This window comes from Aethalodelphis obliquidens, unplaced genomic scaffold (genome assembly GCF_003676395.1).
Source record: "Aethalodelphis obliquidens isolate GAN/ISIS:26980383/991018 unplaced genomic scaffold, ASM367639v1 scaffold83, whole genome shotgun sequence".
Classification (NCBI taxonomy): domain Eukaryota; kingdom Metazoa; phylum Chordata; class Mammalia; order Artiodactyla; family Delphinidae; genus Aethalodelphis; species Aethalodelphis obliquidens.
The window spans coordinates 2,610,418-2,634,650 of record NW_020838027.1 but is presented as its reverse complement, the minus strand read 5'-3'; the positions used below and the strand labels follow the sequence as shown (position 1 = coordinate 2,634,650).

Sequence of the window (24,233 nt, the reverse complement as noted above, 5' to 3'; positions counted from 1 at the left end):
AACCACAATGCCAAGGCCCCAAGAAATACGTGGTCTAAGCTGGGTGGATTCCACACAACTTTTAAAAAGAAAAGAATTGGGCTTCCCTGGTGGCGCAGTGGTTGAGAGTCCGCCTGCCGATGCAGGGGACACGGGTTCGTGCCCCGGTCCGGGAAGATCCCACATGCCGCAGAGCGGCTGGGCCCGTGAGCCATGGCCGCTGAGCCCGCGTGTCCGGAGCGGCGGGAGAGGCCACAGCGGTGAGAGGCCCGCGTACCACACACACACACAAAAAATTTGTCAATCTTACGAAATTTCATGGTTTTTTTGTTGTTGTTGGCAAGAAAATTCCTTTCCAAGTTCAGATACCAGTTTTTTCTTCCTCCTTCTTCCCACTAATTCTCCTCCCTAACACATATATACACAATCAAACACTTCATGTTTGAGGCCAATTTCACTGCAGGCAGAACCTTAACATTTTCAGCAATGATCTGTCCCTCGCCTGCATGACCTGATAACCTCGGCAATGAGCAAAAAGGGCCATTTACTTCTCTGAAGTGTAAGGTGCAGTTTGAGCTAGTTTTAAGTACTAGGAGGCCAAAGGAAAAAGGAAGTATTTCTTCATCTTTCCTGCTTTTATCACTGGTTCGCTACAAAGGGATAAACAGCTTAAGAAATCAACGGTGGGGAAAATGTCTGTTGGCCATCGCTGGACTCTTGCTGAAAACAGAGAGACATGAAATCTGCAGGAATCACTTCTACTTCACGCTTTCTGCAAACACTATTCTCAGCAATGTAACAGGCTAATCACACCACTGGTGAAGTTATTTGAGGCCAGTTCTTTGTTTTATAGAGAGCAAATGCACATTAGAAACTGTTCTGCAACAGGTTAAAAGTGACTCTCAGATCAATTACCAAAATCTACCTTTACTTGGTTACCACTTAGAGTTGCCACCAATATGAATGACAGGGTAGGGGGGACCTGAGCACACACACAATTTTTAAAAATTTTTTAGATGTAATGCAAATAACTATACCTAACGTTCTTTCAGAAAACAAAAGAAATGCAAAACATGCTCAGAAAACAAGAAATCAAGTTATACTTTTCATAAGGCACCACCAAAATCCCTGGTAAATTAGAGTCCATATTATATTTAAGTGTCTCACTAACAGGTAACTAAACATGTAAGAGAATAATCAATAGGTCTTGAGGCTTACAAAAGACATTCCTGTTTAGACATCTTGGAGTATTGCAAAAGTAAGAATAAGCAGGACACATCTTTAAAAACCCGTCACATCCTTTCCCAGTGCACATCATTCGTTGCATAGTGGTGACTGGATACGATCCAGACCAAGAGAAGACTAGAATTCCAAAATATACTAATATCCATTCTTTCCTTCTCATGCTATAAATACTAAATGCCACGGCACATCCACATCCAAAGTAATGATATGCCTTAATTAAAAGCAAACAAAAAAGTGGGATTTCAAAAGGTAAAAGGCAAACCAATTGCCGGCTTTTAAAAATTTATACTTAAGGACGTACTGCAAAAGCAACTTTTTACACACACATGAAGCTAGTTCATATGTATACCTTTACTGAACCTGGTTACGTGTGGGTCTTTGCTTAATTTTCCCACAATTTTCAAATTCCCCTTCAAATTGCCACTTTCTCCTTAAAAAGTGGATAATCCCTCCCTCTGAAAGAAGGGCTTTCTCAGTTTTCCGTTTCACCCTCCTACTTTAAGCACTGGCTGATATTCACACAAATGTACTGTAGAATTAAAATATTGCCAAGTAGGGAGTTTCTCTTATACCCACTGAATTGCATCAGAATCTAAAAATTAAGAGAAACAAACAAACTGACATTTCTTGGACGTGTGTCAAAGACAAAAGTAGAGAAGTGAAGCACAGGTGAAATCGTTCTCATCTCACAGGTCAGCCCTCGCTGGGGTTTTGATTATTCAAGTACATCGCGGGCGACCCAGGTTTCACATCTGCCGTTTCAATTATCTGAAGCGTAACTTGCAGTAGCTGTTGTTCCGTGATGCCCACGTGTGAGTCAGGAAGAGCTGGGAGGCAGCAGCTCGGGAAGGAGCCTGGCCCTGCGTCTCCACACATCTCTGCAGGGTCACTACAGGCAGCGAGGCCAACCCCGGCTGGAGGGACCACAAGAGAGCTGTCGTTGCACTTGCGCGGTTCCGAGGACCTACTCTTGACCTACCAGTTTTCATCTTCCTTCCTATAACCTTTGCCAAAATGGTTTATAATGAACGTGGTGAGAAATATCTTTGAAAGAATTAACGAATAAGTTAAAGAACGAGTGGTGCAGAATTGCGACTCTGAGGAGATAGGAAGGGTAAAGAAACATTTTAAATCAAGTTTTAATATGAAATGTTACAACACCGCAGAATGGAGTTACTTTGTAAAATAAGTACTTTCCTCTAAGTGAAAAAACATCGTCATTTCTTTAACAGATGAATCTTAGTTCACTAATTACAAAATTACACATTTCTATATATTTTTCTTTTCTCTTTCTTCTTTTAAACTGTCTCTCATCTGTTCTCAACCTTTGGTCTAAATGGTCAAAAGTCAGACCAAATCCTCTGTGACTTTCAAATAAATACAGAAAATCCCACAGTATCAATTAAATGATATATTTGAGTTTCAAAATGTCAGAAGATAAACAGGGAGCTATTCATGGTTGGAGAAGATAAACAGGGAGCTATTCATGGTTGGAGACTGCCTTGCGTTTTTCTCTCAGTCAAATATGCAGGCAAATACCTATTATGAACATAAATTATTCCCTAAACAGCCCTCTATCCATCCACCACACTCCAAGCAGCAGAGCACCTTAGCTGTCTTTCTCAGCACCTCATGCCCCTCCACTGATAGCTGAGGAATGAAGGAAAAACAAGATATTTTAAAATGTATTCCGGGCAGCCATCACTTAAGACTGCATTCAATTTTTAACCCACAAGCACTTGAAGACTTTTACAGAGAAGACCAAACGGCAAAAAACATTGTGCTTTCTTCTATAATATCAACCAGATGAAATTCTTAACTAAGTAGTAATATCTTTATGTATTGAGAGACTGGCAAAATGATAACTTATGAAACTGGTTACTTAGTTACCTTGTACTTTCCATTGAAATCTTAAATCATACACACACTTGAGATGAGATTTTAAGACCCATGCACACCAACACTTATGAACCTCTTAACAGGCCAAGACACTCAAAACGTTATATGATATTAAGGAAGAAATGACTAAAAAATAGGTAGTAGAACCGTAGAGAAAGCATTTCCAGAAACTAGATTTTATAGGAAAGGTTTTGCTTTTTTTAGTAAGATGCCTTTTGAGTTAAATCTCATACCCACGCAAACTGTGACTGGACAGTACATTTCACTTCTAGTTACTAGAAGACATTTCTTTAAAAGAGATCGGGGCACAAAGGGAAGACAAGACTAAAAGCTGCTCTCTGGGCCCACCCTGCTCCCCCCTTTTAAAAGGAAAACTGATGAATTTAAGTCAAGCCACAGATCTTTAAACCAAAATAAAGGGACACAGGATAGTGAAGACAAAACACCATTTTTAGTTTGTTTGGTGGGTTTTTGGGTTTTTTTGTCCTAAAAAAAAAAAAATTAGTCCCCTTCTAATAAGAGTTTCCATACAGCTTACCTAACACCTTCACAAGGACACAGAACACACAGGAGGGAGGAGAACACAGCACCGTAGTTCCAAACTTTCACGTACAAAACAGAACTACCATCACAGATACAGTATGACCAGGTTTCCCCACAGAAAGGGACACAAGTCCCAACACACAAACGAAATATAATTACCTATTTGAACAAAACCAAGATGGAAGATCTGGTCGGGCTAGGATGGAGAAGGAAGTGCTAACTCCTTGTACTACAAGGAAGGAATGGGATTCCTTTATTAAAAAGCAAGACGAGAAAGCAAGCCCCCAAATGGATTTTTGATGCTGAAACTCTGTCATAAGCTGCTGGTAACAGTGTGTGTGTGTGTGTGTGTGTGTGTGTGTGTGTGTGTATATATATATATATATATATTCATATATGTATATTAAAAAAGGAAAAATAATCTATTTATAGAACAGTCAGTAGTCAGAGACATTTAGAAAAAAGTAAAAACAAGTCCTTTTTTCTTTTTTTAAAAAATGGATTTACTAAAACAACTTTGTCACCCAGAGGTACTCTAAGCCCACGTCCTCTGATGAAGCCACGTGCTGTGCGACAGCATCTGCCGCGGGCCACGGTCAGAAACGGCCAGTACTGGAAACCACAGCCAGTGGGGGCCGGGCTGCAAGGCAAGAGTTGTTATTTGCTGGTCTTGCTCGGGGCCATGCCTGAAGCCTGGTGGCACCTGGTGCACTTGTGAATGAAGGGTTCCCCGAAAAGCAGGCACCGCTGCGGCTCAGTAAAACGTTCTGACTTGTCTTCTTTGCTACCGCAGAAGCCTGGATCCACGTACCTGCTCTTCTTTAAAATGCAGACCCAAGGCAGCAAGACTTCTCAAAGCCAAAAAAAGGCTCCTTGCCTTGAAATAAAATCTCTTCTTCCCAGAATCCAATCTAGTCAGACTTCTGAACTAGATGCCATCCTCCTCCTTAGGAAGATGAGGTGATCTGCCTCTCAGCTGGGGTTTTCTTCTTGGTACAGACAAGCACATGGAGCTGAGGTCTACGGGCTGTGCCACTCACCACCCATGGCCTCTAACAGGACTATCTTCAGCCCTGGCCCTCTCCTAGCTGGATGTGTAGGGCGTCAAATGCCAGGGCAGGTGGAAGGAAACTGCTACTCTACTCCTCCCCCACTGGCCTAACTAAGGAGATCCAAGGGATCAGCACCTCTGGGTGGCGCTGGCTGCAAACCTCTAACTAGTACCAACTGGCCAGAAGCCGCAGCCTACATGCCCTGCCAGCACACCAACGCATTAATGCCAACCAGCCACCCTAGCGCTCAAATGTCTGGCCTTAATGTGACAAGCAATCTCAGAGGAGACATGAACTGAAACACTGGCTGCTGGACCAAAGCAGACACCCTCGGCACAGATGTGCTGACAGAGAACGCAGATCCCACGTCCATGCAAAGAGGAAGTCGGCTGGGAGGACTTGCTCAGAAGGCCATTCGTCTTTGGAAGCAACATTCTGAGTGGATGTAAACCACTCTACTGACTACGGTCTCTGTGTGGTCCGTTTTCCCCCATGTCCCAAGCTAACCCAGCACCTGCTAACTGGTCTCTTTAAGGTCCTCCACTGGTAGCTTGTAGCTCATTATGAAAGAAGGAGGTGCTGCTGGACCTGGGCTATCTGGCCCCTGCTTCTTTGCACAGTTTGTACAGATGTAATCTTCATTTTCAGCCATTTCTGGAGATACACCCACACAAACTTGGTGAAACCACTCATCACAGCCACCATCACACTGCACCCAGTCTACCTGTTGGAGACAAGATCAGGGAATGTTTAGGTTACATACACATTAAGCCTGGAATACAAGCAAACCAAAGAGCTTTCTTGGCTTAAATGATAGCAAATAATTGGGATGCCCAGAGATAGACAATGACTTCTTACGGGGTTATTTTTTAAAGAAAGAAGCTGGGAAGTTAATACCCCCAAATTATTTTTTCCATAATATGTCCACAAAATTAGGCCTCTTAGGTACTCCATTACCTCATAAATACCTGGGGCTCCTAGTGAGGCAGAAACATGTTTGAGAAAATCTGACAAAAAAGGAACTTCTAATAGAGCAGCCAAGTAGTTTTAGCTAATATTAACAATTTCTAGGCTCTAAGACAATGCAAGTATCAATCAAGAAGAGTACAACAATGTGAAGGCAATCCTGTGTATTAGCTTTATTTCAAAGAGATAAGCCAAAGTACTAAGAGCATTAAATACCTTTTTAGAAAAGCAGTCACATAGGCCACTTTTTAAACTAATATTTTTTATTCTTCTCTTCTTCCGTTACAAATACAACTCCCTATAAAAAGTTAGCAAATATCAGAGGTCAAATCTTACAAATTAGCCAATTAAAACAGTCAAAGACACAGGTCAACAGATCACTCTGAGGTTTCAAATTAAAGTCTGGGTAACTGACAGGTCGGTGGCAGCTCGGACCCTCCAGAGAACACTGTGATTACAGGAGGCTAGAAAAGGACTTGTTGTTTGCTGACTTTAAGCCTGGGGCACACAGTTAACAGTGAGGTGAGCTGGGGCTTTCCTATTTGGCAGCTGACTGGGGTCGTTTTTACAGCTACGCCACTGCGGATTAGGACCTTTAAGATCAAAGAGCTGCTTGCCCTTCTCTCCCCAGTGCAGAAGTTGATAACTTCACTAGCAAGGAAGTCACTTACAACAATGAGCTTTGCCAGAAAACAGGGCAAAGTATGGAGTATGAAGGGATCAATTAAGTTCTTCAGTACAGCTTATGGGAAAGAACAGAGGAAGGAGGTTTGGGCTGTAGGGAAATGAGTCTCAGGAAAAGTGAGGAGTTTTCAAAATCTGTCCGTATACTATAAAACTTATCAAAAGTGTGATACTCCTGGTTAGTAGTTTCCAGGTTTTTAGTAAAGGGTGGGAGAAATCATCTGTCAAAATAATCTTTTTGCTTTCACCGTTCCTCGAGTTCTTTTGTAAAATTTGAGGCAAGTCATTTAATCTCCCTAAGGCCCCATTTCTCCATCTGTAAAATGGAGATCAAATCTTGCTCACAGGATATTTAGAGGATCAGGCAAAATAATGTCTGGCAAGACACCTGGTCCCCAGCCTGGGACACTGAAGGCACTTCTTAAGATCACAGTCTCCTGGCTCTACTCACTGTCCTACCTTCCACAAAACATTCTGCACCTTCAAGTAACTGCCTGCGGCACTACTTGCGTCAGAATCACCTGTTGCGTCTGTTAAACGTGTAGCTGAAACCCAGCCCAAACCCACAGACTCAGAATATCTTGGGGGACAAACCAGAATCCTGCACTGTGACCAGCTCCCAGGTAATTCTTAAATATTCTAAATTTGACCATCGCTGGCACTACGTGGTCCTGCTTTCTGTAAGTTCGGAGTGACTTAATTACTTCCTGACATAAGTTGTGGTTTTGTTCTGCAATTGTTTGTGTGATATTTAGCTTCTGAAGTCTGTGCAGTGAAGAAAACAACTGATCTAAATGTCCCTGCTGTGGCAAACTGTCCTGGAGACAGAAAAGGGAGACAATGACTCAAAAATACAGATGCTACCAGCAGGTGAAGATTTATAAAGTGCTAATCTGACAGGGGGTGAGCTCAGCCCAACTGTCCGGCTATTTGGAGCTGATCAGCGGAACTGGGAGAGCTGTGCTTCTCTGGGCCACCCAGGCTGGAGGTGCCAACCTGGTTATGACAACCCTGAGTCAACAGGTAACTACTCCTGCCTCCAGTTATCTAACCCAGTCCAGCCCCCACCGGGTAAGAGGTTACCAATTCACCACTATTTGCTGCCGAGAAAAGCGGCCCCATGTCTTTTAGAATCTAATTGTGCACTACACGCCCTGGCTTCCGGTCTCCCAAAATCATATCTATTGCTGTCTTTCAAATAAGGAAGACAACATTTCCTTTTGTGATTTTGGCTAGAGGTCCATTCCTAAGCCCAGCTCTCCCACCATCCCAAAAAAGTATATAACTTTTCTTGAGATACTATCCCAGCCTACCTGTTACACAACAATTTACCCTAATAATCTAGCAGGGAAAAAATAGCCCTCTTGGACTTCCCTGGTGGTGCAGTGGTTAAGAATCCGCCTGCCAATGCAGGGGACACGGGTTCAAGCCCTGGTCCGGGAAGATCCCACGTGCCGCGGAGCAAATAAGCCCGTGCGCCACAACTACTGAGCCTGCGCTCTGGAGCCCGCGAGCTGCAACTACTGAAGCCCATGCGCCGCAACTACTGAAGCCCGTGCGCCTAGAGCCCGTGCTCCATAACATGAGAAGCCACCGCAATGAGAAGCCCACACACCGCAACGAAGAGTAGCCCCCGCTCGCCACAACTAGAGAAAGCCCACACGCAGCAATGAAGATCCAACGCAGCCAAAACTGAATAAATAAATTAAAAAAATTATTTTTAAAAAACAGCCCTCTTTACGAATATCTTCCTATCATGTTCATCTACTTACAATCAAAATCCAGTTCTACTTTTGTCTGGAATGTCAACTGAACCTGCAGACTATGCAGTAGCCTGAACACTCAAGAACAAAGAATTTGGCTAACCGCACAGGAAGTTCTAATAGTCATTTCCCCTTTCAGTATTTCTGGGAGATATACTTATCAAATCAAAAAACGTAATTCCTGAAAAGCTTCACAGCAATGAGCTGTTCAGATATTAACTGTAAGACATTTAACTATAGTAAAAATAGCTTACTGGGTTTGGATTGGGGGAAATGTGTGCTTCAATGAGAAATACAATGTTAGTTTGACATTTCATGTTTTGCTATATGGTTTCATATTTACACGTAAGAAAAAACATTTGGCACATTACATTTTTTGTTCATTTCTTAGCGCATATTACTGCACTGGGAAAAAAGAAAGCCTCGTGATTTAGTGACAGTCTTAGCTTAGTTACCCACCTGAGCTCTTTTTATTTTGGCATTCAATCTCTTTTGCACCGAAGTTTCTTGCAAAAGCCAGATTTCAAAATTAAAACAATTTAATCAAGTATGACATATGTTCACAATCCCTGTGTATGTTTTTTTGGTGATCTTAACAGTAAGTAACCAACCCTCCCAGTCTGCCTAAGATTAACAGGTTTCCCAAAACACAGGAATTGCGGTGCTAAAACCAGGAAAGTCGCAGGCAAGTTGGGACAGTTGGTTACCCTATCATAACATCACCAGTTTGTGTGTGTCTCTCATTCAGGTAATCCAACCTTTGATTACCTATGCCAAAAGGAGATATGAATGATAAAGCCACTGATAACGCAAACACTTTTGCTGAGACAACTCTCCACAAAAATCTTTTAAAATCAGAGCGGCTGGGACTTCCCTGGTGGTGCAGTGGTTAAGAATATCCACCTTCCAATGCAAGGGACACGGGTTCAAGTCCTGGTCCGGGAAGATCCCACATGCCGCGGAGCAACTAAGCCCTTGTACCACAACTACTGAGCCTGCGCTCTACAGTCCGTGAGCTACAACTACTAAGCCCGTGCGCCACAACTACTGAAGCCTGCATACCTAGAGCCCATGAGCCACAACTACTGAGCCCACGCGCCACAACTACTGAAGCCCGCGCGCCTAGAGCCCACGAGCCACAACTACTGAGCCCACGCACCACAACTACTGAAGCCTGCATGCCTGGAGCCCATGCGCCACAACTACTGAAGCTCGTGCACCTAGAGCCCACTCTCTGCAACGAGAAGCCACCGAAATGAGAAGCCCATGCACCGCAACGAAGAGCAGCCCCCGCTCGCCACAACTAGAGAAAGCCCGTGCGCAGCAACGAACACCCAATGCAGCCAAAAATAAATAAATAAAATTTATTTATTTTTTAAAAAATCAGAGTGGCTAACAAATAGTAAAAGTGAAGACAGAAGTTTATAAACAGTTTCTCTTTATTTATCGTGCCAAACTTCTTAGGGAGGTAGTAATGGGTAAGGAAAAAGCCCATAGTAAGGAGGTTAAAAAAAAAGTAAAGAGAAAAAAAATCTATTTTCATAAGTAAGATTAAATATTTATTTTAATGCAGAAAAAATGTTACTTAAATATTAGCTTGAAAGAATTTGCTCCTTCAAATTAACTCGTTTTACTCTTAGTACCAATAAGATTGAATGAAAGTGGAAAAATTCATGGAGAAAAGGATTCTGAACCTTAAAACTAATTTTTTGAAAACAGTTCTTCATTGTTATTTTTAAAATTAATTTCAACTTGAATTTGATGATGGAAGAGATAGTTTGGGGTTTTTTTAAACCTTTTACATTTTCTGATAATATTTTTCTTTTTTCTTTCTAAAGCATCTTGAAATTGAAGCTAGGTACATTTAAGTAATCCTTCAAAGTTTTCTCAATCTGCACATTTTTAGGTAAAAATAATAGTAATTACTAGCTAGAATACATTTACCTAAATATAAATGAACCCAAGAAGTTGTGTGGGTTTTTTGCTACATGATATTTAAAGAACACAGACTTCCTTAAAAAACATTCTTTTCTTGTCATCCTTTTGCTCTGAAGATGCGTACCATGCATTAATTTGTTTTCCTTAGAGAAACACTATACTTCAAATTGAGAAAGTTGTAAAATTCTTTACCAAGTTTCTAAGGAAACACACCTTCCATTTAGTAAAACTGGTGTCAGAAACAGACTTGGAGAACCATAAAAATTGCAAAACAGAAATGATGGGCAAAATGCTTATAATCTGAAATAATTTGTTTAAAATTAAACACATTATAGAAATACATCATTCATATAAGTGTCTTTCATGTAGCTATTGACAGGTTAAGGCATACCTGCTCACCTGTGTATGTGTTCTGACAATTTTTGTACTAATCTTAACAAATTAATGTGTACAAATCTTTGTACGTTTTAAACAATAGACATTTTCTCTAAATGTTCAGCTAAATCTACTTTTGCTCCATCAAAATGTAGATGATAGCTTTCCAGATTTTTTTTTTCTTGGCCACGCCATGTGGCATGCAGGATCTTAGTTCCCCAACCAGGGATTGAACCCAGGGCCCCTGCAGTGGAAGCGCTGTGGAGTCCTAACCACTGGACTTCCAGGGGATTCCCCTTTCTAGATTTTTTTTTTTAAATACCTATAATGTTAGAAGTAAATCCCAGGGTTCATCTAAAAATAATGATCACATCTTAACACCTAAGTTGCATTTTTGGTTAACTAGTGCTTTCACATACAGATGATCTCACCTTACTCCTTGACCACGCTGAGAGGAAGCAGGACATGTGTTAACAATTTTATGGCAGCTGAGAAAAAAACTGCCTGTAGCGTTTATATGCTACAGGAAAAGAACAGGGATAGTAGATGAACTGAACTGTATTTTAAATGCTGAACAGAGGAGAGGCGAGAGGTTATTAAGTGAAAAGGAGAAAAAAAGAGAAAGGTTCATGATGGATATAAACACTGTAGGAAGGATGACAGGAAAGCTTGAAAAAGAAACATATCCTGTTGCCAGTCCTCCAACTGCCATACAATTAGTTAAAGGAGGAAGAAAAGGGAGAAGGTCCTGCCAACACTAAGCTGCTAATACTTCAGACCCAAGGAGAAACTGCTAACCTGTCATCAGCCTCTTTAATAAACAGATTCAGATGAGAATAAATTCAAATGAAAGATAAAAATAATACACGCACATATAATGCATCTACCAAAATGCTTTAAAATATTTATAATATAGAAAAATACTTACGAAACTAATAAAGCAGATACAAAAGTGGACAGTATGACACGATATAAAACAAACTATACAGGAAAATAATTGCAAGGGAACACACTAAAATATTTACAGCTGTGGTCCTCAGAAAGCTGGACTATGGGATATAAATTTTACTATATATTCATTTTCCAAAAGTGAGTAGAAAACCTTTAATAAGTATAATTTAAATACGAGTCATTTAGTTTTGCACTGTGTTTTTGTACTTGCATCTCAGTTACCGGAGGGGTGGGGATATTAGCGGAGAGGACCTGGTCTGGGAGCCAGGGTTCTACTTTCGGTTTTGCCACTAATGAGCTCTGTGACTTTGGTCACATCATTTACCTTCACTCAGTCCTGGCTTCATCATTTGTGAAATGAAGAGGCTGGACAAGGTGACCTCTTCAAGCTCTAACAAGTATTTAACTGAGAAGGAAAGTAAGGGAATAGTGATGCAGCTGTGTTTATTCTGTTGATATATTCAAATTGAGGAGCTATTAAAATTCTAAACATCAAGTGGTGTATGGAGATAATAAAATTAAAACCATGAATTTACTAATAATCTTGATGGGAACACTATAATAGATACCTTCAGCCATTTAATGAACTAGGATTTTTCATGAAGTCCATCCGTCTTTCTCAGAAGTTTATAACATCAATTATTACCTTAAGAAAGACTATCATATCCTTGCTAATATTTAGAATTCAGGGCTGACATTTCAAAAATAATACCTTTAAAGGTCTTTATTTTTTGCAAGAGATGTGAAAACAATCATATTCTATTTAGGAGAGTACACATAGGGCTGGGTGTGGATAAGACACAGACCAAAAGGGAAGATTTAACCTCCTAGTTTTAGGTCTTCAGAACTGATCTCAATGCAATTTGCCACAGCTCTTAGGATACCGGCCCAGGACTTTTCGGGCCACTGTGGCTAACTGACAAGATGTCTAGGCCCCCGAGGCACCCTGCAGGGAAGGGACACAACTGCTCTGAGCCCTGCTGTGCCCACGCACGAGACACACCGCTCCTGGTACCACACAGCTTCTCTCTGCTCGGTCAGGACGATCACCACATATACGATTTCTAAAACACAACATTTCTTCTACTAAAAGCCTCATAACTGAAAATGTTTCTAGAAACTGAATTAAACATGTGACGTCACAAGGCCAAACAGACCATCATTACCTCAAACCCAGGTGTGCCCGGCCGCTGCTCCACGTCCCCGCGCATACTTGGCGGGTACAGCTAGACTCACCTTGTCCTTGCAGGGCCTCTGGCAGTTCTGCGCGGCACACACAGCGTTCTCGTCGTCAGACTCCTCTGCTCCTGACCAGTCATATTTGGAGGGGATGTCCAGCACCTTCTTCTCTCTCTTCTTCTCTGAGCTCTCCTTCACAAGTTCAACTTTGGCTGCAGCAGCCTTCTCCTTCTTTTTCTTCCTCTCTTCTTCTTTTGCTAGTTTCTTGGCCAGTTTGTTCAGCTCTTTTGATTTTTCCGCACTTAATTTTAATTTCTTCTTTTTAGGTTTATCCATTTTCTTTAGCTCCTTGGACTTCTGTTTTCCTTCGCCAAAAAGCTGTTCTTTTTCTAGCTTCCGTTTCCGTTTCTTCTCTGAAGAGTCCTTTCCTTTTATTTTTAATGGTTTCTCTTCCATGCTGTCATCCTTCATAAGTATAAAATTAGAAACAATTTTAAAGCAAGACATTTAAAAACTGTTTTATCCTCTTACATGAGGTATCAGGAATAGGCAATTTCATAGAGACAGGAAATAGAATATGAGTTACTGGGGCTGGGGGGGAGGGAAATGGGATTATTTAATGGTACAGAGTTTCTGTTAGGAATAATTTTAAAGTTCTGGAAATGGATAGTGGTAATAGTTGTATAATATTATAAATGTAATTAAAACAACTGAATTGTATACTTAAAAACAGTTGAAATGATAAATTTTATGTTGTGTACATTATACCACAATAAATATTCTGAAGATATTTTAAGAAGGCAAATATAATATTCAAAGAAGATAACAGTAGAAAATAATGACAAGCCCTAAATAAAATATCTGACTTATTTTTAGCTTATCAGAGGGAAAAAAAAGGCAAAAAAAAGTGTCTGCATATATTAGTATAGTCTGTAGCACCTCTACGTAACTGAGATGAAAACATACACAGAAAGCTAAATGTATACTAACTAATTATGTAATAACTCTTTGGGTCTCCATTTACCAGTACTAAAGTTCTTTATTAACTCAATAAATCCTTGGTGGTTACGAAGTTATCAAAACTGTCAGCAAAACACAAAATTTTATCCATGATCTCATTACAAAGGGTATGTAGTGACTTTCACAAGAAAACAGTTGCTGTCACGAAGCAAAAACACTTGCCTTTTTTTCCCTCAACTGTCTAATATTGTTGCTATTTATGTGCCAAGGTAGTAAACATTAAAGATCTTAATAGTAAAAGTGTGTCCAGTAACAGAAAGAACAAGGGGTAAGGTAGAAAAAGAAATACTGAAAAACATAAGCTTGATAATTACTTAAGAAATAACACTTGAGAATTTATTTTCCCACAGATGTGATACTGGAATATCTTTGACAGGAACCTCAGAATCTGTAGATTCGTAAAGAACACTGGGTTACAACTGTCTTAAGTCTATCACATCTTGAATAAGATATTTAACTTCTCAACACTTTGTGTTTCCTTATATGTGAAATAAAGATCAGATGAGATAACAGATGTGAAGAAAATGCTCTGCGACTGGAAAGTACTATCTAAGTCAGGCACCCTCAATCTGACTTCCAAACCAAAGACAAACCACAGTGCCCCAGGCGTATCCGTGTCAACTGCTGCTGACAGTGTACCTTCCGCCTCATGGAAACAGTCATGGAAAAGAATAATGAAAAGGATACTGGAGTCTAATGCCAGAGAGAGAACCCAGGTCTCTGTTTTTACTCCACGTGTGACCTCAGGCATGTTTCTACGTCTCTGACCCTTACTTTCTTCACAGGCAGAATGAGCTAAATACTCGCCATGTCTATCCTTTCTCCCTCCCCCTCAGGACTATGGTGAGGACGAATGAGATCATGGATAGAACAACACGTATAAACTGTATAAATAAGAAACTGTGTGATTTATAATTGTACACAAGTGTGTAAATTGTATAAATGTATGTGGACTCCCCCTCCCACCCAATCCACTTCTATTTAACCATTCCCTTGCTTCCTGTTTTCAACCACTATATTGCCCCCTGCCTAACTTTTGGGCCTTTCACCAGTGTGAGTCTGGGCTAAGGAAGTTGTTCTCAACTTGTGAATTACAGTACCACCCTTTCTTTTCGGCAGAAATGGCCTTTTTAAAAACTGAATATTACATAAAATCTCAATAAAGAAAACCACAAAGCAGAACTACTTTGGCGTAATGAGAAAGTAGGACAATCAGAGTCCTACCCACCCAGCCACCCCTTGTGGCAATCTGTGGTACCTCCAAGGAACCTGGACGTTCTAAGTGGTTTTAAAACCACTGTAAGTAAGCTTCAGATCCATACCTCCATGATGTGCAGGAATCTGTCTTCAGAGGGTGGGTGTGTGGCCTGCAAAATCCGCCATATGTGTTGAGTCTCATCCAGAGACACCTCCAGGAGATCTCCAATCATCATAAGTTCTTCCAGCTGGGCTTTAGCTCCAGGCGATAACTCTAGCACCGGAGGCTCCAAACTACGGGGCACCAGAGGGCTCTTCCGAGGTTGTTTCCTTGTGGTGCTAGAACCTTGCCCCCAAAATATAAGACAAAATAATGAAAACGATTGAAAAAATGTAATGTTTTGAAAGTAAATATTTAGAAGAATGGTCCCTCCTCCTCCAACATTTAATTTAGAAGTTTGGGTTCACTGCATCAGTATGAAAGTGAAAATAAAATTTTTAAAAATACAGAACAGAAAGACCTAGAATTCTAATGACCACTCTAAAAAACTGGTTTAGAGTAAAAAAAAAAAAACAACAGGTTCCTTATTGATTCTTTACCTTGTGACTGGAGGGGAAGGGGAATGGGAGAGAATCTCCTACCCCGCGCTCTCTCCATTTCAGAGAATACCAAACAACTAAGCATATAACTGCCCCATATGAATGCTATACGCTGCTCCATAAAATCCTGAATTTCACTGCGAAGAGAGAAATACTCTCCCTTTTCCAGAGGTGTGACCTAAAGCAGTCGGACTCACTTTCACTAGGGACAAAGAAAGTGAACATAACAGAGAAATTACTTACCAAGGGATGAAAAACTAACAAAGCTTTCCAAAACCAGAATGAATATTCTTAAAAAGCAGCAAGTTCCTCAACAACCGGTAACAAACAAATAGAGGATAAATAACTACCTATCGGGGATTTGATCAAAATAAAATGGGACTAGAATGGGACCAAAGGGCCTCTAAAGTCCTTCTAATTGGGATTCAATAATGCTATGGAAATGTTCAGGTTATGACCTAATGACAGAAAAATGCTAACAGAGACTGGCTTTTCCAAAGTTGCATTTTTTCAGGTTCTATCGCATTTCACTGCCAGGGTTTGTACTGAAAGAGAGATTCAGTATGGTTTCAGGCTTCTCTTCTCCATGCCGCTACCAAGGGCCGTAATACCTTGAGAACAGCTCTTAGAAGCAGACGAATAAGCATGCTCAGCACAGAAGGAGGGTGCCGTCCACATGTGCGTGACCACCTCCTCGGACTTGATGGGAATCTCTTCATCACAAAATAGGCTGGGCTCCAGACTGCTGGAGGATTTCACACTGGCTGTGTCCTGTAGAAGAAACGAAGCAGGTATGGAGAATTGGAAACAACTTATCCCGTGACAAGAATCTAAATACAGGCTTTCAGGTTAAAGTTTCTAATATAACACAGTATATATATTAAAAAAACAAATAAATAAAAGATCTTAAAATTAAATATATGGTATTTAGTAAGACAGAAAATGTCCATTGGGGAAAAAAACAGAAATCACCAGAGTTTCAAGCCAAAAGGGAAAGAGTAAAGCTCAAAAGTATCCTCAGGGCTTCCCTGGTGGCACAGTGGTTGGGAGTCCGCCTGCCGATGCAGGGGACATGGGTTTGTGCCCCGGTCTGGGAAGATCCCACATGCCGCGGAGCGGCTGGGCCCGTGAGCCATGGCCGCTGGGCCTGCGAGTCCGGAGCCTGTGCTCCTCAGCGGGAGAGGCCACAGCAGTGAGAGGCCCGCAAAAAAAAAAAAAAAAAAGTAATCCTCAGAGATAATAAACCTACAAGAAAATTACGATTACGTAATCAACTTTCTACAGTCTAAAACTCATAAAAACTCCTGTAGTCACAAGTTAAGGAACTTTGACCCTTTAAGAAAAATAAAATGGACTTAGGAGGGGAATAAAGGTTTAGATGTGACAACTTAAGGACACAAATTATTTAATCCTCTCTAAAGGTTTTCGAACCTAGATGCTTACCAACTGCTCTTAATATAATAAACAGCCTGACAGTATTCGAGCTATACAACTGTGACAAGTCTAATTAGGGCTCAGACGATCCTCCCCTGTAGTTAGGGGAGAATAACCCACAAGTACAGCTTCAACGGTCACAGTGCAATCAGGGAGACAGAAATCACAAAAAGTTCAACAAGGAGAATTTAATAAAGTGAACTCGTTAAATGTACATTAAAGTCTTGAAAAGGCAAAACAGAAACACCAAAGTAACACTAAGACAACTGCAAGAAAAGAGTTGCCATCCCTAAGGGTTGAGGTAACAGAGAAAAGAAGTGGGGTTATGAGAACCAAGAAGCTCAGAGAAGGGGCCTGCAGAGTTGGGACCCAGACCTCTGAGGAGGAAGTGCTGGTTCTGCTATCCCTAACAGAATACAATGTGGCTGGCTTCTGGAGTGTGAAAAAAACATCAACTAGAAATTGGAACCAGTTGCCACTGCCAGGGTAAAAAAACAAAAACAAAAATCAAACAAAAGCCCCCCCAAAACGAAAAACAATTGTAGTTCAATGATGACAGGAATGGAGAATAAAACAGGGGAAGGATCAACTCCCTTCTCCCTGCACAGGCCTTTTAATTTTCTCTAATGCCCTGTGCTGGCGGGGGGAGGGGGAGGGCAGCAGGCAAAGGATAAATGTGTAGAGCAGGGGTTGGCAAACCACAGTCTGCGGGCCAACCCCAGCTGGCTGCCTATTTTTTCGTTTGGAGCGTGAGCTAAGAATAGTTTTTACATTTTTAAAGAGTTGTTATTTAAAAAAAAAAAAAGAGGAAGGAGGAAAAGGTGTAACAGAGACCAAATATGGCTTGCAAAACCCCAAATATTTACTTTACATAATATACCTAGAGAATATCACTACATATAATGTATGCTAATATATACATATATTACTTTACAGAAAAAGTTTACCAAGCCCTGGTGTAGAGTCCCAGACCTAGCATCACCAAGCAGAGTATAAATGAGTAGCTTAGGAGACGAGAGACAACAGCTCAATGACTAATGCAACACCTGATTTTCTTTGTAGGGTGCATGAGAGGAAGGTCTATTGTTATCATGAGCCTATCCTTAATTAAACAAGATACTTAAAAGGTTTCATAAGAAGATTCTGGAAGACAGTGTCACTCACTGAAAATTCAGGAACAGCACAGTTCGTGTAAGTCTTATTTCCTATTGAAGAATTTAAGTCTTAAAAGGCAACAGATAGGAGAGTACTTTAGTACTCGCCTACTGCAGTCCCCAGATGTGTCATCTCACTGACTGCAATTTTTTTTTCTAACCTTGACTCTACTCATTTCATTGTAACTCATGCAGGAAACTTTCTGTTAAGCTTCCAAACTAGGAAGGAAAGTGATCAGAAAATAATGATTGAGGATTTCCCTGGTGGTGCAGTGGTTAAGAATCCGTCTGCCAATGCAGGGGACACAGGTTTGAGCCCTGGTCCAGGAAGATCCCGCATGCCATGGAGCAACTAAGCCCGTGCGCCACAAGTACTCAGCCTGCACTCTAGAGCCCGCACCACAACTACTGAAGCCCGTGCACCTAGAGCCCGTGCTCCGCAACGAAGAGAAGCCACCACAATGAGAAGCCCATGCATTGCAACGAAGAGTAGCCCCCGCTCGCTGCAACTAGATAAAGTCCGCGTGCAGCAACGAAGACCCAAGGCAGCCATAAATAAATAGATAGATAGATACATAGAAAATAATGATGGAAAGTAAAGACAGGTAAAGATAAATTTAAAAAAAAATTACTTCCCCAGGGTGAAGTATGAAATATGAAGAAGTACTCACTGACTTTGGTAAGTTAAAGAGGCATTGTTAGCCCCAGAGCAATCACTGAAAAAAATAAAAAATAAAAAGGGGTATAGGTAAGAAGCCAATAAAGGAAATAAAATGAAACCTTAAAAAAATTGTCAATTAACCCAAAAGAAGGCAGGAAAAAGCAACAGAGGAACAAAAACAGAAAAAAATGAAAAATAAAGATGGTCAACTTAAATCCAACCATGTCAACAATTACATTAAATGTAAATGAACACTCCCAATTAAATGACAGAGATTGTAATACTGCCTAAAAACCAAGATTTAACTGTATATTCTACAAACGCATATATATGCAGAATGACACACCAAAAAGAACCCTACCACATGTGCTGTCTACAAAAGACACATTTTAAATATAAAGACACAGATAGGCTGAAGGTAAAACAACTGATAACAGCAAGCTTAAACAAATTACTCTTCTTAAGAAGGAAAATTACGGTTCAGTTGCACTAATGGCAAATATGCAAGAAAGGAGGAATGGCTTCTCAGTGAGAAATGTGTTTCACACACAGATCTGTCACTCCACCTTATCTGATATTAGCAGGACTAAAGTCTCAGACAAAATCTACTCTACAGTAAGTCCCCTACATACGAATGAGCTCTGTTCCGAGAGCACCTTCCTAAGTCCAACAAAGTTAGCCTAGGTACCCAACTAACACAATCGGCTATACAGTACTGTACTGTAATAGGTTTATAATACTTTTCACACAGATACATAAAAAACAAACACACACACACACAAAAACATTTTTAATCTTACAGTACCTTTTTAAAATACAGTACCTTGAGAAGTACAGTAGTACCAGCTTCTACACTTGCTTCTGGACATGCTGGGCTTGAAATAAAGACACTGTACTACTTTACTCTATACAGTACTATAGAGTAAAGTACACAAAAGCACAACCACTTGTAGATCCCACATGCCGCGGAGCAACTAAGCCCATGCGCGGACTTAGCTGTCACACACGTGACAATGTACGCCAGACACGTGAACAAACTTAGGTGACTGGATACGCAAATGCACGTTCACATCTTTCAAAGTAATATTTCCACCAAAGCTCAAGCCACCCAAGTGTTAACAAGCATAGAGAAGAAAAAAAAATGAAAGAATCCAACTGCTTAACTTGCCTTTCTGTAAATTAAGAAATTACCAGGATAAAAAAAAGAACTTCCTGGGAGATAATACCTACTACTATTTTATACCCTCCTTTCTGGTGTGTAATTGTACACGTATGCATTTGAAAAATATAAACTGTAATATGGACAGACAGTTCCAGTAAAGGTAAACACTATGCCTTAAAAGGAAATAATCATATGAATATCTGAAAGGTTATCCCAGACACAATCACAAGACATCTGTGACAGATTTTGTTTCATATAGATTTTCCTAACTAACGAGTTTTTTGAATTGCTTGCTCTGATTATTTTAGTGATCACAGGGTATCACATGCAAAATGAAGTCATCAAACAATGCAAAGCACACACTGTCTGTTTTAAACATTTCAATGCTACGATAACTAGGATCAATGACTGATTTTATTTTTCTTTATAATTACCTACTCTTCTTCCTAAACCGGCAGGGGCTCTTCATCCTAGCAAAGACACTAAATTTGAACTATTTTAAGGATGATTTCATGGTCACAAGCAGGGGAGATCATATAAAGGGAAAAATCACCAAGCCAACTGCAAATAAACTGGCAAATAAGATTTTCATTACACGATCGGTGCTTGCGCTACAGGAAAATCCTCAAGAGTGTAATTTTTTTAGTGCGAAGATACCGCCGTCAAGGTAGATTTGACCTTGAATTACCATGTCTTGCCACCATTCTTCCACTGTCCTAAGCTGTCAAATACACTGCTAACATTATAAAATCCACAATCTCATCTTTCTACCCTGCAAACACCGTCTCCTCAGACTGTAAGCTAAGACCCCCGTATATATTTTGCAAACAGAGGACTACTCCACACAACCGCATCCACCACTGCTCTGACCCCAGCCCTGAGACCATGTAATACCTGGCATGTTTTGCTTTCACAGGTTACCAGTCTTTGCCTCCAAGCGAAATCCATCCTGGTCAGCAATTCTAGAGTGCTGGTTGATACCTAATGTGCTAGGAAGATAACCGAAGTACCGAGGGCCTCTAAGCCACGGCAAACAGGCAATTCTAGTACTGGCGAACTTATACGTGGCGTGGGCAGCATTCCCCTTCAGCTGCTCCTGGTCATTCTACCAACTTTATAAATAAAGATGGTCATTAACCACAAGGGTAACAAGGTGCTTAGGAACCTTATCATTATACTTTTAATTAATTTATTTTATTTTCGGCTGCGCTGGGTCTTCGTTGCTGTGCACGGGCTTTCTCTAGTTGCTGCGAGCGGGGGCTACCCTTTCTTGCCGTGCGCAGGCTTCTCATTGCAGTGGCTTCTCTCTGTTGCAGAGCACGGGCCCTGGAGCGCACAGGCTTCAGTAATTGTGGCACGTGGGCTCAGTAGCTGTGGCTCACAGGCTCTAGAGCACAGGCTCAGTAGTTCCGGCACACGGGCTTAGTTGCTCTGCAGCATGTGGGATCTTCCCAGACCAGGGCTCAAACCCGTGTCCCCTGCATTGGCAGGTGGATTCTTAACCACTGCGCCACCAGGGAAGTCACTTAGAACCTTTTTTTTTTTTTTTTTTGTGGTACGCGGGCCTCTCACTGTTGTGGTGTCTCCCGTTGCGGAGCATGGGCTCCGGACGCGCAGGCTCAGCGGCCATGGCTCACAGGCCCAGCCGCTCCGCGGCATGTGGGATCTTCCCAGACCGGGGCACGAACCCGTGTCCCCTGCATCGGCAGGCAGACTCTCAACCACTGCGCCACCAGGGAAGCCCTAGAACCTTATTTTAAATGCTAATTCAAGTTTCAACTTTTCTCGTCTTTAATTCATGTAATTTTAAAAAATTCCCTCATTAAAACATCCCCTTGATCCATTTTTATCTTGATAAAAACATTTTCCAGTGGGTAATTTACAAGCATCTATGATAGATGGTTTAACTTTATATCCTGGGAGTTCTAATGCCGATGGTATTCATGCTCTAAGAATGAGCTTATCTAATATGCTGAAAAGACAAAGGAAAAGACACTGAACAGACTGGGAAGAGAAGGCACCCTAGTTTTTTCATACATCAGAGTACGAACTCCCCGGTTACTGGCATAGATGCTAAACATTAGCTCAACAAAGAATAATACAAAACAGATCAAGAGATTAACTGTAAGCTGGCAGAGTGTCTGCCTAGATCATGATGTTATTACTAGACAAAAGGCAAAGGTCTTGGGCATGACACAAAACAACAATAAAAGGCCAAAAGGATCCAACACAAAACCTTGCCAAAACCTTCCCTTCATCCCAGTGTGGTGTCATTATGAAAACAATCATATTGGGGCAAATATTTTGTTCTAACTGTGACTGTAACTCCACAAATTCGAACCATGGGCCCAAGTATAACCCATCCCTGAATATGACCTGCTGTCTAGCACCATTCAGATAGGAGATCAGAGAAAAAGACTCAAAGCAAAGCTAGAATGGGATTCTTAAAACTACAGAGACTTTAACAACCCAAAGGAAAAAACAATGAAATCAGCCACGAAAGTTTTCAATAACTTAAATGTATAATTTTTCTAGTCCCTCTAAGCCTCAGGGTGAGGAAAATAAATACAGATTTTAAAAAATTCCATCCTTTAAAAAAAAAATTAAGTTTCATCAATCTATATATTTTTTGGAGCACTGAAAAAATGCTATCACCATCACCTAGGATAGAGAGATGACTAGCTTTCTCTTCCACTTTCAGGCTTCAAACACCAGTGTTCAACAGTTTTTTTGAACAAACTCAGTGATCAGGTATGTGCCCACACGGCCTGCCCTGTACTTACCTTCGTGTCACAGCCATATGTCTCCCGAATGTCTTCATCAGAATCCGTCTCTTCATCATCATAGTCCACCGTTTGCCGAGGGGAAGAAGATACACTGCTCACCACCCGGTTAAAAGCAGACTGCTGGAAACTAGGCAAGTGTCCCTAAACAACAAGCAATCCCAAGATGAGCAGAGAGACACACTACAAAAACATGCGTAATTCATGTATGCTTAAGACCACCAAAACCTAACAAACCTGCAAACTGGCTAACAGAATTCAACAGTTAGTACAGATCAAATTATTTGATTGTAACGCTAAGGTCCACCTGAATGATATTTCCAGGTAATACTTCACTGAAACGACCTTACGTATATACCCAAAGAAAATCCTATGGGCGTACGTGCAAAGAGGAAATTATGCGTAATATAGTTGCTAGCAACTTACTGTTATTTTCCTAATCTACTGGTAAGACAGATTTGATTTACTACTTACACACTGACAAATATTATCCCCATGAAACAGGAAAAAAAAGAAAATTCTAAACTTGCCTGTAAGTCTGGATTGGCAGCGGCTTTCTGGAGCTCTGCGCTGATGATCTTTTCAGTTTTCTCCCGAGCTGCCTGCTCCACCATCCGCTGGCTCAACACAGAGAGCTTGGCCAGGGCAGAGGACAGCTCATCGGTGGCCAGGGCTTGCCGGGCCCTGTCCTGCCAACTCATTGCACGTTCTGTCAAACACTGAAGGGCCTCTCCTTCAGGCAGCCGTACAGGCAACTTCTGAAGGGATACCAGGAGGGACAGAATGGTCTCTAGCCTAGGTCTTCGAGACCGCATACAGAGAGGGCAAAGGAACTTTACTTCTTTAGCCTGCCAGCTAGACCCTTTCTTCTGGGAACTTGACTTAGGAAGAGGAACACAGCTGTTATGAAACCAGTCTTTGCAGAGCTCACACTGGAGCATAAACCCACTCGCTGTCTTGCGGCAAATGCAAAATTTTACTTCTTCTATGCGGTCTACCACTGACATCTTGGCTAGGTTGGCTGCTCTGAGGGAATGCATGGCTTCAATCTCTTTTTGCTCCCGTTCTTTGAAAACTGCCACCTGTGTACAAAAAACATTTAAGTGAAGGGAGTCACTGCAAAATACCCCAAAAGTACCAAATCTTCAAGGCTAAGGGATCACCTCCATGTTGTAGCCTCACGGTGACAGAGCACTGTCTTTTTTTTTGGCCACACCGCACAGCATGTGGGATCTTAGTTCCCTGACCAGGGATCGAACCCGCCCCCCTGCACTGGATACACAGAGTCTTAACCACTGGACTGCCAGGGAAGTCCAAAGCACTGTCCTTTTAAAAAAAAAAAAAAATCAGTAATTTCTTAAAATTTGGGGCAGCATGACAGTTTCTGTGCAAACATTCCTCATCTGCAACATTCACAAGTACTCACAATTCGCATCAGTAGAGTACTTTTTAATTCTTCTATAGGGTGCAGTAGAAAGATGGTATGCCTTGAAATCAAGCAGCCTTGGTATGAGGCCTGGCTCTTGCACTTAACAGACTCCTGATCCGGGTTACAAGTTTTCTGAATCTCAGTCTTCCGAAAAATGAGAACACTACTAACCTCTTTTTGCTGTTTTAAGGATTAAATAAGATAACGTATGGCAGTGCC

At 41.2% G+C, this 24,233-nt stretch overlaps 1 protein-coding gene across 3 annotated transcripts in view; it reads right to left on the bottom strand.

Annotated features, from left to right (window-relative positions):
• Nucleotides 1-275: 275 nt before the first annotated feature.
• The window catches only part of KDM5A (lysine demethylase 5A), an 82,048-nt gene continuing 58,090 nt past the window's right edge, over nt 276-24,233 (bottom strand). The window contains exons 23-29 of one of the 3 annotated variants that reach the window (XM_027093351.1): nt 24,012-24,194; nt 23,116-23,667; nt 22,586-22,729; nt 16,003-16,162; nt 14,917-15,137; nt 12,632-13,039; nt 4,145-5,442 (exon numbers count right to left, since the gene is read on the bottom strand). In XM_027093351.1, the coding sequence (XP_026949152.1) occupies nt 5,236-5,442; nt 12,632-13,039; nt 14,917-15,137; nt 16,003-16,162; nt 22,586-22,729; nt 23,116-23,667; nt 24,012-24,194 (1,875 nt within the window). In that variant the 3' untranslated portion in view covers nt 4,145-5,235. Of the gene's footprint in view, nt 2,875-4,144; nt 5,443-12,631; nt 13,040-14,916; nt 15,138-16,002; nt 16,163-22,585; nt 22,730-23,115; nt 23,668-24,011; nt 24,195-24,233 lie in introns of those variants that run through there. The other 2 variants (XM_027093352.1, XM_027093353.1) reach the window with 2 other exon arrangements.